The 15,805-nt window shown below is 35.9% G+C and overlaps 1 protein-coding gene across 2 annotated transcripts in view; it reads right to left on the reverse strand.

Annotated features, from left to right (window-relative positions):
• Positions 1–15,805, reverse strand: part of dagla (diacylglycerol lipase, alpha) — a 326,959-nt gene that overhangs the window by 17,528 nt on the left and 293,626 nt on the right. For both annotated transcript variants that reach the window (XM_039755392.1, XM_039755401.1), the window contains one exon: positions 507–661. In XM_039755392.1, the coding sequence (XP_039611326.1) occupies positions 507–661 (155 nt within the window). The remainder of the gene's footprint in view (positions 1–506; positions 662–15,805) is intronic.

Genomic DNA, 15,805 nt, shown 5'->3' on the forward strand with positions numbered 1-15,805 from the left:
ATTACAAACCTGAGAAACATTGCTTTACTGCTGAAATTATGAAGTTATTACCGTATACTTTTGTGCACTGGGACAAATATATTTGTAAAGGTTATATTACTGTTTCCATGAATTATTTACTTCAGTTGTTTAATGTTGCCTTTTAAATTAATATGTTTCGAGCTAAACTGTACCCTAATATAAGTTAACGTTTGTATAATTACATTTCTTACAGTTCCCTACAGTTAACATCATGTGAGAATCGTATTCCTGATCAAGTCAAACCACTCAGAACTGAAAAAATGAAATGAAAAGGATTGAAAAAATAAAAAAAACAACTTATTTGTTTTGAACAAGAATGGTAGAGAATAAAAAAGAAAGTGAATAGGAAATACAAAGTGTAAAAGTTGTGGATTGTCTTACTTGACCTTGTTCTTCACTGCTGATGGTAGAGGAAATGTGGTGGTTGAAGACAGTCAGACAGATGGACTGACAGACATAGAGACAGGGAGAGCAGGGTGTCTTACTTGACGCTGCTGTTCCTGCGATGGTGCTGTGGTTGCGGGACAGTGAGGTATTCTTGGAAGACAGTCTCAGGATTCAGGTCCACTTCAGTGGGACTCACCATAATCTTCGCTGCTGATAGAAGGGCCGTCTTTCCTTTATTATAATTCTCCAAAACCTAAAGTGGGAAGAAATTTACAATGTAAATAAGCAAACACAAATCATATACTTAGTACCTCACTGCAGGTAGGGGACATATTTTCTGTCATTTGTTCCAAATATACTCTTTATTAGTCTCTATCTTTGCCACTATGTCCTTGTCAAAAAACATTTTTAATTAACAGATAACATCAACTGTACTTAAGAACTTAATAGTTTTAAATATATAACTTCTGCAATAACATAACATATCAAAACATAATACGTTACCAAACCTGCTCAATCCAATTCATACGCACTCTAAATCTCTAAGCTGAAAAGTTCAATGTGTTCATTTTTTACTCACAATTCATACACTAAAATTCAGGGTTATGCTCATTAGCTTAACTTGTATGCCATTTATCTATACTAATAAAAGGCAAAGCCCTCACTGACTCACTCACTCATCACTAATTCTCCAACTTCCCGTGTAGGTAGAAGGCTGAAATTTGGCAGGCTCATTACTTACAGCTTACTCACAAAAGTTGGACAGGTTTCATTTCGAAATTCTACGCGTAATGGTCATAACTGGAACCTATTTTTCTCCATATACTGTAATGGACTTTAGCTTGATGGCCGTGGGGGCGGAGCTGCGTGTCACATCATCAAGCCTCCCACGTAATTACGTGAACTGACTGTGAACGCAGTACGTAGAAAAGAAGGAAGAGCTCCCAAAGAGCGCTGAAGAAAAACGCATACAAGCTTATTCATAAGTGTAGCTACGAGATACAAGCTTAATGAGAAGACACGAGGTATAAACGAGATTTTGGATCACTTTGTAACGGAGTTAAAATTGCTGTAGCGAGAAACTTTTAAGTGCCGGGTCTCAGGGACAGAAACTACAAAAGGCTGGCATTGATTTCAGGCAAGATTGCTTTTCTCCTGGACAACTATATGTTGCATTCTCGAGAGTGAGCTCGCGCAGCTTCGTCATATTACAACCAGAGTGCTGAACTGACAACATGCTATATAAAGAGAACTATAACAATCGTAATAAACGAACAATAAAACAGCGGAGAACCCGTGGATTAAATAAAAAGGCAGCTTCCTTGGCAAAGCAAGGAAAAAGGATGGCCTTATATGTCGTTCGTTTATAAAACAGCGGAGAAGCTGTGTAAAGGCTGCTTCACAAGAAACCAGCGGAGCGCCTTATATGAGCAGGCAGTCAGATAAAGAAGGGAATAAATAAATATCTATAATCGTAATAAACGAACAAAAAATAGCGTACAAGCCTCGGATTAAATAAAGGAAATGGGTACCTGAACAGTAAAGTAAGTCTCGAATAGCTACACAATTAACTATAACAATCGTAATAAACGAACAATAAAACAGTACAGAACCGCGAAGCAAGGAGAAACGACGGCCTTATATGGCGTTCGTTTATAAAGCAGCGAAGAAGCTGTGTGAAGGCAGCTACAAAAAAAAACAGCAGAGTGCCACACTCTGAATGTATTCCTCGCATCACCGTTATACCCTTTGATCTCCCATTTCAATTCAAATGCCTCAAATTTCCAGTAAGGCTCTGCTTCGCGATGACAATTAATAAGTCTCAGGGACAGTCCCTACAAAAGGTTGCCATTGATCTGAGGCAACATTGCTTTTCTCCTGGACAACTATACGTTGCATTCTCAAAAGTAATTGGACAACTATACGTTGCATTCTCAAAAGTAATCTCAGTGCACAGCTTGGTCATATTACAACCGGAGTGCTGAACTGACAATGTGGTATACAAAGAGATCCTTAACAGACAGTTATTGGTATATTTTCCCTCAGTTTAAAAAAGGTTTTCTTTTCTTCTTAATAAAAATTTAAAAGCAGTTCTTCGTCGCTGCGAAGTGCGGGATTTTGCTATATACAGTATATATATATGTAGATATATGTGTATACTTTGTATATACTTTGTATATACAAACCGGATTCCAAAAAAGTTGGGACCCTAAACAAATTGTGAATAAAAACTGAATGCAATGATGTGCAGATGGCAAATGTCAATATTTTATTTGTAATAGAACGTAGATGACAGATCAAACGTTTAATTTGAGTAAATGTATAATTTTAAAGGAAAAATATGTTGATTCAAAATTTCACGGTGTCAACAAATCCCAAAAAAGTTGGGACAAGTAGCAATAAGAGGCTGGAAAAAGTAAATTTGAGCATAACGAAGACCTGGAAGACCAATTAACACTAATTAGGTCAATTGGCAACATGATTGGGTATAAAAAGAGCTTCTCAGAGTGGCAGTGTCTCTCAGAGGCCAAGATGGGTAGAGGATCACCAATTCCCACAATGTTGCGCAGAAAGATAGTGGAGCAATATCAGAAAGGTGTTAGCCAGCGAAAAATAGCAAAGACTTTGACTCATCATCAACTGTGCATAACATCATCCGAAGATTCAGAGAATCTGGAACAATCTCTATGCGTAAGGGTCAAGGCCGTAAAACCATACTGGATGCCCGTGATCTCCGGGCCTTTAAACAACACTGCACCACAACCAGGAATGCTACTGTAAAGGAAATCACAGAATGGGCTCAGGAATACTTCCAGAAACCATTGTCAGTGAACACAATCCACCGTGCCATCCGCCGTTGCCAGCTGAAACTCTACAGTGCAAAGAAGAAGCCATTTCTAAGCAAGATCCACAAGCTCAGGGGTTTTCACTGGGCCAGGGATCATTTAAAATGGAGAGTGGCAAAATGGAAGACTGTTCTGTGGTCAGACGAGTCACAATTCGAAGTTCTTTTTGGAAATCTGGGACGCCATGTCATCCGGACCAAAGAGGACAAGGACAACCCAAGTTGTTATCAACGCTCAGTTCAGAAGCCTGCATCTCTGATGGTATGGGGTTGCATGAGTGCGTGTGGCATGGGCAGCTTGCATGTCTGGAAAGGCACCATCAATGCATAAAAATATATTCAGTTCTAGAACAACATATGCTCCCATCCAGACGTCATCTCTTTCAGGGAAGACCCTGCATTTTTCAACAAGATAATGCCAGACCACATTCTGTATCAATCACAACATCATGGCTGCGTAGGAGAAGGATCCGGGTACTGAAATGGCCAGTCTGCAGTCCAGATCTTTCACCTATAGAGAACATTTGGCGCATTATAAAAAAGCTTCCCGTGTAGGTAGAAGGCTGAAATTTGGAAGACTCATTCCTTACAGCTTACTTACAAAAGTTAAACAGGTTTCATTTCGAAATTCTATGCGTAACGGTCATAACTGAATCCTACTTACGTACATATATACGGTCATAGCCTGCAGCTCAGTCGCCGTGTGAGGCGGAGTTGTGTCACCCATCACCACACCTCCTACGTAGAAATTCAGCAAAAGTGCGAGAGAAACTTTTAAGTGTCGGGTCTGAGCTAACATTAAATAAAGCCGTGGACATCGCAAGATCACATGAGATATTCGTGAGATACAAGTTTGATGAGAAGACGCAGGGTATAAACGAGACTTTTGATCACTTTCTAACGTAGTTAAAATTGATGGTGAAGGACTGTGCTTATGCAAACGAAGATGAGATGGTCAGGGATAGAATAGTGTTTGGCACAAACTCAGCAAAAGTGCAAGAGAAACTTTTAAGTGCCGGGTCTGAGCTAACATTAAATAAAGCCGTGGACATTGCAAGATCGCACGAGATAGCACAACCACAGCTGAGAACCTTCGATGCATGTACTCCGAACGGCTCACGTGAACTGACTGTGAATGCAGTACGCAGACAAAAAGCAAGAGCTCCAAAGAGTGCTGAATAAAAAACGCATTACACAATTGAGAAGGCAGCAAAAGAATATGAAGCGTGACGCATACAAGCATATTCATAAGTGCAGCTACTGCGGAAACAAAGCACACAGTGGAAAAAGTCAATGTCCAGCTAAAGGAAGACAGTGTAAAAATGTGGTAAATTGAACCACTTCACTAAATTTTGCAGGACTGGGAAAGGTAAACCTGTGCATGCAGTGTGTGATGTCTCAGATAAAGAGGAAGACGAGCTGTTTATTGATGCAGTAAGTAAGGAATGACCCTCTGAATCTGAACAAGCCTTTGTAGACATATCAATAGGAGAGCAAGGTGTAAAGCTTATGTTTAAATTAAGTTCATAGACACGCTGCCACTAAATATTCACAGGCAAATCCATAACTTAATACCGGGAATGCCTGTTAAACATCTTACATTCACGAGTACCGATTTGGGTAGTGAACACTTCGATGAATGAAACCTGTTATCTTTACAACAGTTGACAAACACGGAATGTAACTTGAACACAACACATCCTCCAAATACAAACCTGATTGACAGAAATAATGATAATCAAATTCTTGATGACAGCAACATTCATAACAGTCACAAAACAATTACATTGACAATGATGTTATGTTATTTTTAAAATGTTTCCTTTTCTTTTTCATAACTTCTTTAACACACTACTTCTCTGCTGCGAAGTGCGGGTATTTTGCTAGTATTAATTAATTGAGTTGTAAAAAGCAAGGTAGAAGAGCAGCTATACAAATATTTAAACAAAAAGGGAAGATCTTTTACTAATATGAAGAAAAAATATACAGCTTATCATTGAACATGTATTGGAAAACATCATAAATTTCAAAAACACTGATGCAATATTTCTTGAGATAACAGCCATCAAAGAAGTTAGGGTTGAAAGATATATCTACGGGAATAGTGCTGTTTTTTCTTTTTAAAATTGTTTCAGTAATTTCAATTAAATTAAGTATAAGTAACTATTGAAGTAATAAGGGAGTGTAGAGTTAGGAAAATAGTGTTAAGGTAGCAAGCTGGGGAAAAGTAAAGTTTAGTAACTTCAAAGAATGCAACATGAACAGGGGCAGAGAGATTTACAGGAGGTTGAAGGCCAACAGGTATTAAATAACTGCAGTAGTTCTTTATTATGATATTAATCTCTTAATTTTTAATAATATAAATAATTTAAATTTAATAAAAATAGGTTGATCCATTAAATAATCCAAAGTTAAATTTTAATAACGAGACCAATACAATGCAAGTCCCATTTGATGTTAGACTTTTTGGAGGGTTGCTTGGAAGAGTCAGGCCTACTTGAAGGCTACATGTGCAGGAGATCCCAGTTGATTCAGCACCTTAGTTGAGCTCAAGGTTGCTGAAATCGAAGAAGGGGTTAGGGCCAGCACTGTAGAAGAGAACTGGTGGACCAGGGCCCAGAGTCCATTAATGAGAGTATGTGCACTCTAAGCTAGTTTAGGAGGATACTCCAGTGCTGAGAGGAAGAGATAGGTGGGTCATAGTCAGATATAGGTACAAGGTAAAGGGTGCAAACTGTCTGGGGCATCAAACCCTGCACTGGAAAAATCAAACTGTTTTCAGGACCTTGTGGAGCTGTATAGTGACTGTGAAAACTCAGATGTGGTAGGCAGGTATGAGTAGCCTAGAAGGATCACCTCAAAATCATTTACCAAAAAGAGAGAGGTTGTGATAGTGAGGGACTCAATCATTAGGGGCTCTGAGATTCAGGTTTTAGAGAGAGGCAAAGAATGTGACAGACCAACTGTGAAGGGCAGAAAGTCTCTTAGCTGGAGCAGGGGTGGATCTACTTGTCACCACAAATGTTGGAAAAAATGACATACAGTACATAAGAGCAGGCTGCCAGTTATGCAGTCTAAATTTAAAGATTTAGGTGCCAAGCTGATGAACAGAACTAATAAAGTAGTCTTCTTTGATGTTTTGCTTGTGCCACATACCAGTCCATGTAAGACTGAGGAGATTAGAAGGTTTAAAGCCTGGCTCAAAGCTTGGTGTAGAATTGAAGAGTACAGGAGTTCATTGTGGAACATATGGGATCAGCCCCACTGTGACAAGTTACATTTAAACCAGAGTGTCACCAATGTATTAGGGAGGCATTAGTTGAGGATAGGCGTGAGATAGCTGAGGGTAGGGAATTTGGGACTTTTCAGGGTTAGAACTTTACATTAAGGGACAATAAGTAATAAAATAACATATATGCCTAGTAACTTAAATTCTACCCCAAAGTTAAAGTCCCAATGGAAAACAAGCAACAATTATTAATTGCTTGTTCAAATGCCAGGAACATCAAAATAAAAAAGTTAGCTGGAGTTGTGTGTAGCACAGCATAATAATAATATATTATGCAATAACAGAAATCTGGCTAAATACCAAAGGTGGGCATGAGTGCAACTTAGATTGTTACACATTTAGGAAAGATAAAACAAAAAAAAAAGAGAGGAAGTCATTTATATAAAACACAATTTAACTGAGCACAGTCTGCAATTCGAAAATGGTCCATATCTTACTGAGAACATTTGTATTTGAATACAATATTAGGAACTGAGGCCTTATTTTAGGAGTGTGTTATTTATTGATCCCTCTTTAAAGACAGTAATTTCAAAGTGCATCTTTTTAATAATATTAAAAAGGCAAGTTTAAAGGGGAAATTATAGTCATGAAGGACTTTATTAACAAAATACTAACTGGACTAACTCTGCAAATAGCTGAGCTCAACACCGGTAGTTATTAGACACTAATCAGTTAATGATTTTCAGCTTAGTATGCTATAGGCACAAGATGGGAGTGGGAACCTGTAGATTTAGTATTTTGTTACTAACAGAACAGAATTCAGGGTGTATTAAACCAATAGGGTCAAGTGACCATAACAAAATGCAATTCACAGTGCTTTGGTACACACATATATAGAGACTAAAATTGTTAATTTTAACTTTAGCAGGGCAAATTTTGAATTAATGCGTGGTGAAGTTTTTCAGGAATAGTAAGGGAGAATTGCAATATACAGACAGTGAAATGGCAAATACTTTAAGCTTGCATTTTTCCTAAGGTTTTGCATTTGAGGAAGTTGATAGCCTCCAATCAGTAACAGGGACTACTAAGGAGGTATTTAGTGTTCAGGAAATTGTAAAGGGAGAGGTATAGCTTAGATTAAATAGGCAGAAATTGAATAAATCACTAGGACATTTATCCCAGAGTGCTCAAGGAGATCAATGTGTGCATATATAAACCTTTGACGTGTACTTTTTAAAAGTTACTGCACACTGGGGAAATTCCCAAGAACTGGAAAACAGCTAATTTAATCCTGTTATATAAAATGGTGATCAGGATGATCCAAGTAACAGGTAAATTAATGGAAGAAATTATTAAGGAGAAAGTTGTGTTTTACTAACATGCTAGAATTCTATGAGGAAGCAGCAAAAGGATATGATCAGATAGATACAAATAATATTATTTATTTTGATATTCATAAAGTATTTGATAAGGGTCTACATGAAAGGTTGGACATCAAACTAAAAGAAGTATCAGTTCATGGTATAGTTTGCAGATGGGTGCAGAATTGGCAAAGATCCAAAAAGCAGAGGGTTACTGATGCAAGAAACCATACCAGAATTATCTGAAATGAGAATTAAGTCATGCCCCTCAGGGGTTGGTACTAGGGGCCGCTGTTATTTTTAACATCAGTAAATGATTTGGAGGGGAATATAAACAACAAGATGGTTAAATCTTCAGATGATGTCAAATTAGGTGGATTGGTAGATAATCTTCAATCCTATGAATCATTTCAGACAGACTTACATTGTATACAGGCTCGGACAGATTAAATTCAATGTAAGCAAATGTAAGGTATTACATGTAGGAAGTAATAATAATAATAATTTATTTTATTTATAGGCGACTTTCAAGGCACACAAGGACACCTTATAGAGCACATTAATAATAACAATCACAACATAAAATTAATAAAATCTTACAGTACAATAAAACCAGGATAAATACAATTACAATAATAAAAAACTGAATTTAAATTTATCAGCTAAAATTATCAGACAGAATAAGCCAGCTTAAACTGATATGTTTTAAGATGAGATTTAAAGATAGGAAGACAGTTGATATTACAAATGTCTTATGTGAGAGAGAGTTCCAGAGGCGAGGAGACACTTGACTGAAAGCTCTAAACCCCGTGGTAGTCAAGCGAGCAGGAGGTATAATAAGATTGATAGAGGAAGAAGATCTTAGGATACGAGAAGGAATGGAGGTGTGAAGAAAATCAGAAAGATAAGGAGGTGCCAGGTTATGAAGGGTCTTGTAAGTAATAAGCAGAAAGAGTGGTATCTGAAAGAGATGAGCGTAAATGGCTGATATTATGTAGATGGAAATATGCAGACTGAGTAACATTATTAATATGTGCCTCAAATTTTAAGGTACTTTCGAGAATAACACCTAAGCTCTTAACCTAGGTGGAAGAGATTAGAGAATTATTAATAGTCTATGAAATATTATCACATTTATCTAAAACAGATTTAGTTCCTATCAGATGAACCTCTATTATTTTATCACAATTTAATTTAATAAAATTAGCAGACAGCCATGATTTAACTTTCTGCAGACAGTCAGAGAAGGAAGAAGGTAGAAGAGTGGAATCAGGCTTAGTAAACAGACAGAGCTGGGTGTCATCAGCATTACAGTGAAAATGAATATTAAATTCCTAAAGATATGACCAAGGGGCAAAAGATAAATAACAAATAGAAGGGGACCCAATACAGAGCCCTGGGGAATACCACTAACAACTGGGCAAACTTGTGATCTAAAATTTTTTAACTGTAGAAGAATATCATGAGAGATTGTATCGAAGGCAGAGCTCAGATCAAGTAGTAAAAAAAGAGATCAAGTAAAAAAGTGAGAAATGTTTTACTTCTCAGAACATTTAGGGCTAAATGTATTTATAAAACAATAAAACTATATTTCTGGACAGTATTATCAAGGTTTATATATGGGCTAAGGATTTAATAACAAATGGTGGGCAGACAAATGTGCAGTTTTCATACAAAAGAAGAAAAAAATAACACACTGAGTACACAAAACACTTTATAACAGGCAACTGTATAACATTTAGTTACTTTTTTGTAAGTAATAAGTAATGTAACTAAGTTACTTTTAAAAGTAACACAATGTGTAGAGGAAAAGTCAAAGAAGTTTATGCTTTAGCTTTGTAATACATTAGTGTAGCCTCAGTTACAAGTGCTAGAAAAATCCCAGAGAAAATCGACTAGGCTGATTACAGGACTGCAGGATATGTGTTATGAGGAAAGAAGAGATGAAGCTTTTCAGAGATTAAGACGTGACTTGACTGAAATGTGTAAAATTACGAAATTAATTACTACAGTGAATTAAGACTGTTTAACAAGAACGCAGGGACAGGTATGGAAACTTGGTAAGGGTAAATTTCTATACAAATATTACAAAGTTGTTCTTCACAGAGATTACCACAGAGACACAAAATAAGTTACCAAGCAGTACAATGGATAGTTAGCTATTAAGGAGATTTTAAACTGGACTTGATTCTATTATGGAGGAATCAGATAAATAGGATTGGTGAGCCTTGTTAGGCTGAATAGCTTGTTCCTTTTCCAATTTATTAAACAAATTGGTTGAATTTGAATATGAAATTAAATTATGTGGATTAGTAAACATTTAACCTCAGCAAAATCAATGCATGTGGACTTGGATGCAATTCAGGCAAATGAAGTTTAACATAAGGAATTTAAAAGTTAAGATAAGAGCCTTTTGTAGGTAAACAATACGACGTAAGGAAAGACCTCTCACTCACAGACAAGCAATTGAGAAGGATAATGGAATAGTGGGTCATATAGTGCAGTGGGGCCAGCGTACATTTCATAGTACTCTTGCAGCATATCTCCTTTACCCGAGCTTGTTCTCCTATTCCATGTCCACTGCCCAATGCTCATGGAATCCAAGGTCACAACTCGCCCTGTTTCCCACCTCCTTCAGAGGATCCATGCCAGGATGGAGACTCTATGATAACAATATGGCAGTACCAACAGATATTTGTGAAAGATGGCAATGGTCAAGGCTGACTTATTCACCCCGACACAAGCAGTCTGCAAAGCACCCCTGTCCCCCTGATTATGTAAATTTGGTTGCTGTATCATCATTTTCAGAAGAGTTCAGTAGGAATAAGGATAATTTTTAATAATTATTGATTTTTTATTAATACAATATTAATCAAAAGAGGAAAGCTTTTTGAATTACTAATGTTTAGTAACTATCATCCTCCTGTAAAAAATAAACAGTAACAGGCTGAAGGCAGAAGCAGAACTTGTCAACCACAAAGCAGAATCAGCCTTCACATTGACTTGGAGCAAAGTTCTTTTCTTTTCTCCACCATAAGTTTTTTGTAATTTGAGAGTCACTTTTCTCCTGCTTTTGATTATGATTCAAATGTCAGTGTATACTTTTTGCAAATGTAAAGTATCGAAAGGCCTTTTTTTTATTCAATATCAAATCTTACTACTGTTTTTACATTAAAAAAATAAAAAATCATTTGGCATATACATGGAAGATTAAAAAAAACACAAACCCCCATAAAAACTACTTTATAATCCTATGTTAAAAATGCAATATAAAAACTTTATTTATATAGCAGATTTCAAACCAGCTTGAAGTGCTTCACATTGAATATACTGTACATACTAGAAACAAATAAAATAAGTCAACTTCAAATCAGAAGTTTTAAGCACTGCTTTGGTAAATAAAACATAAAAGAGATTAACAATTAGGAACCAATGACACTTAAAAAGACTGTACTTTTAAGTAAAATTTAAAAAGTGGCTATTGAAGCAGCTGATTCAATGCCTACCAGTAAGCTATTCCAAAGTCTAGATGCTATCATAGAGAACACTTTCTCCTTTAGTCTAGACTATGGAACAGCCAATACACCTTGACACGATGACTTTAATGGTCTTACCGTTTGATACAAAGTATCAGCAATTCAGTGACATACGGTATACAGGAGTTAAATCATGCACGGCCTTAAAAGTTTAATATTTTAGTTTAAGTAAATATCACCTTTAGTTGTCCATAGTAAAAGTTCAGCATTTAACAATTTAAAATAAACAAATAGTGGTACTTCAAAACATGGCAATGCCTGGAGTTAGTATGTCAACAAGAAAGTGATATTTGATCACCTATTCGTTAACAGCCAGTTACACATTTGCCTTGAATAACAGGTCTACTATTATCCAAAATCATGCAGTGGGTCAGCTATTAGCAGAAATCAATGTCCAAGATAATGCACAGCTTCACAGTGTTTGGTTTACATTAGTGGGGGGGCTTTGACCAGGTCGTACAAGATTTTGGGGAAATTTGGATTAAAACAAATTTGGGAACCTTTAATATAGTGTACTATATAAAGATTTAATCAGAATAGATTGTTGTTAAGATGCATATTGCACTTATGAGGTCATCATTGCACCGGGCATATGAAACATGGTGGCGTTCATTCCTCCATGCTTAATGTTTTGTACAGTTTACAAAAAAAAAGTGTGTGGTTTGCTTTTCTAAAAAGACTTTCGTGGCTTAACAACTTTGTATTAATTTTTTTAACTTTGATTTTTGTTTTGCTTTAGCATTAGATCTTCTGATTTTTTTTTTGACCTTAGCCCATTTAGACTTCACTTTTCTCTTATCTAATGGCAGAACATAAACTTGGACCTGAAAACATAAATAACCTGGAGAGGTAGACAATTTTTGTTGAGCTCAAACAAGAGAAAAAATATGTCTTGGCTCTGAAAAAATAAAGAAATAAATATATACAAAAATAAAAACGTAATAATATTGTGGGCTGCTTTTAGTAGAATGTTTCAGAATTTGTTAGTATGCAAGTTATTTTGCAGAAGATTTGAAAAATTGCAGGAGATTTAGAAATCACTTGGTATTTGACCAGTAACCACAAACCTTTTTTTACTGTTTGTTCATTGGTTGATTTTATCATTCCCTGCTGGATGCTAAGCCTTCAGAATGGTGTTCTTCGATCAGCCAGATATGCAGAGGGGTGGTGGTGGTGTAGGTTATAAGTAGATTATTAGGGGACAGACAGGGCAGTGAAATAATTAATAAATGTATAGCCACATTTAAGACAATTACTACAGATGTATGTCCAGAGGTGTCCATACTAGCTTCTTTTTAAAAAAAAAAAAAGGATTTGTCAAATTAGCTAAAGGGGAAGTTAGACAGTCACATTCAGGTGCATCTAAAGATTCCCCCAGTTCATTTGGATTAAGACAGGGCATCAATTAGTTTAAAAAAAAAAAAAAAAATTTCTGAACAAGAAAAAAAGTTTTTATTGTAGTATTTCTGTCCATATGGTAGCCTCCTATCCAAAGCTGTAGGAAATTAGAATGCCTATTCTATATTATGGTAAATATTGCACTATTATGGAAATTGCACTTAAGTACTTGTGACAATAAAATCTACATCACTCATAGCTCTCGTAATTCTGGCATTTATGAAACCTTAATCAGCTAAAATACTGTCCCAGATTAGGATGAAGACAAGACCCTTAAAGTGGAAACCATGGTTTCTCTGAAATGATTTTGGAACCACTGGTAGTAGAATTACAGATATTACAATCTCCGTGTGATATCACTAGAATGGATGTTTGAAAAAAAAGGAAGAGATTGCTGCTGAATGTACCAAAACCTATAAAGCATTTGCACAGCATTAGCTCTGTCATGTAGTATATTTTTGGTTGTCAGGAAAAGGGATGAGCTTGTGATATTCCTATGCAATTATAAGTCCATGCGATCTGACATCCTCAGGAGATGAGATCAGCAGCTGCAGCCATCAAGCTTGATGCCCCCTTCAAACTAGAAGTTACGTATTGGAGTGCAAGCATTACAGAGCGCATACAAACATATTTGTATTAGTCAGGTTGATGAATGGAAGACTGCCTTTGATATTTCTAGGGGGCCTTACAAATATCTTGTAATACCCTATTGGTTAGTGAATGCTCTAGCTGTATTTCAGTCATTTGTTACTGACATCTTTTTTGACATTTCAGGCATACCTATTTTCATTTTTATTGATGACACTTTAATTTTTTATCTGAACACTAAGCAACATCTTCTATATGTCAGAGTGATTCTTTAAAAAGGGAAAATAAACTATGCAATTGTCTTAATAAATATTTTTGGGCTACACAATCACAAAGGACAAGCTGAGTATGGAAAAATCCAAAGTAAAGGAAACAAGAAATCTCCTAAGTATCTTAAAAAAGTACAGTACTTTGTTGGTTTACAAACTATTACTGTTGTTTTATGTAGGATTTTAGCTTGGTAATTTCTCTTATTACTACTATTACTAAAACATCTTCCCTAATATTGTTATGGACCCCTGAAGCTCAGTGCATTTGAATACCTAAAATCCTTCACTTCTACAAATATTCTTCAACACTAAGATATATTGTAAAGTATAGACATATCAAGTATAGGGGTAGGTGGTATACAATCTCACCATTTCACAGATACTGGGTAGCTACAGCCATCTGTATTTTGCTCTAAAAAGTTGACCACATCCGTGTAAACCTATGATGCTGGGAATTGTGAGCTTCTTGCTATATAAGTTGCCCTTGAAATCTGGCACCCATGGCTAGAAGGTAAAGATCATCCTCTGGCAATCTTCATGGATAATAAGATGTAATGTATTTGATGTTAACCAAAAGGATGAGCTCTTGACAGGTTAGATGATCATTGTTCTTTAGCTGCTTTAATTTTGTGAACTCATATAGACCTGGGGATAAAAATATAAAGGCTAATGTTCTTTCACATCAGATTGACAATGTGGAATCTAATACAGAATCAGAGAGTAAACTTTCAGTAGACAGATTTTTGGCTGCAACCATTTTAGAACTCTCTGCAGATATTAATCAATAAGTGATCAATAAGACAGCTTTAGAAACACATTCAGTACCCGTAATGGACAGAAGGGGGTAACATTACCTCCTCCTGTCAGAAGGGTTTAGCTTGGGGGCATTGCCTTGTTAGGCTTGGATATCCTGTAATTAACCAAAACAACAGAATTAATAAAAGTTAGATGAATTTTCATCAGAGTGTTTGCCCGACCATGGAAATTAGTGGGCGGGCTACCCAGTAATCTTGATCAACTGCCCAATCTTACAGCAAACTTAATAATCTCTGCATTTTTGATGGGGGCATTCTACAACTTGGTTGTCAAACAGACTGCTGTTTGTTTAATTCCACATCCACAATTTATTGAATGGCTCCCAAAAACACCCTGCCAATATGTGTCTTGTTAGATAATAAGAAAACTCTGCAACAATCTTCAAAATTAACACTTGCAATGATAGCTCCAAAGACTGACATGTGGCAAGATTTTAGCAACTGTAGTCCTTAAAAGTGAAGAGTCTTCCATTTAAAATTCACTGTGTGTTGCTTTGAAACATAAATCTTACACTGCCTTTAGTCAATAACATGGTCTCTTCTTGACCCCAAAGCAAATACATTAGTACAACTTACACTCTTTCAATAACTTAAAAACAGTTTTCGGATCACCAATTTACTGTAACAATTTAGAAAATGGGATTCAATCAAAAATTGTTGTACCTTTTTGTGGACATTGCTTTTGTAAATATGATTTACATTTTTTTTTATAAAATGTCCTTTTTGTGAGTTCTCTTTTATTGTAAATCAATTAAAAAATCTGTAAATACTTCTTTTTAGCTTTAAAAATGTGTCTTTTGCATTGTTTATTTATTGGCACAATTATTTATTAGTGACGTCTCTCTAAGAGGGGGACTCCATAACCCCACCCCATGTCAGCAACCAAGGGCACCCAACTAATAAAAGTTTTCTAATGGTAACATTGCTTCAGGATGGAAAGTAATTTGTCAAGGTTTATGAGACTAGCAACAGAGCTTTGTCACCACATTTTTTCTGAGGGGTTATTAAAATTCATTTTACTGATCAAGGAAATATATAAGATTTTGGAATAGTAAATTTACTAAAATGATACTATATTGAATCTCTTTCTACTGACCTTCTCAGAACAGTTCAGGTATTTAACGTTACACTTACAAGAGAATTTAAGGATCATTTTGGACTCAACTTTGGCAGCTTCTTGAAAAGCTCTCTCTCTCTAGTGGAAAGAATTCATATTTTTAAAAAATGAAATTCTTTTTCAGATTTCTTTTTTGGAGTATTCTGATATTTACCCTGTCATATGTTTCTTCATATGAAAGGTTAAAAAGGCCATGTATTGAAAAAGATGACAATGTAAAATTCAAAAGCATAGTGTGG

The sequence above is a fragment of the Polypterus senegalus genome, chromosome 1, assembly GCF_016835505.1.
Source record: "Polypterus senegalus isolate Bchr_013 chromosome 1, ASM1683550v1, whole genome shotgun sequence".
Lineage (NCBI taxonomy): Eukaryota > Metazoa > Chordata > Cladistia > Polypteriformes > Polypteridae > Polypterus > Polypterus senegalus.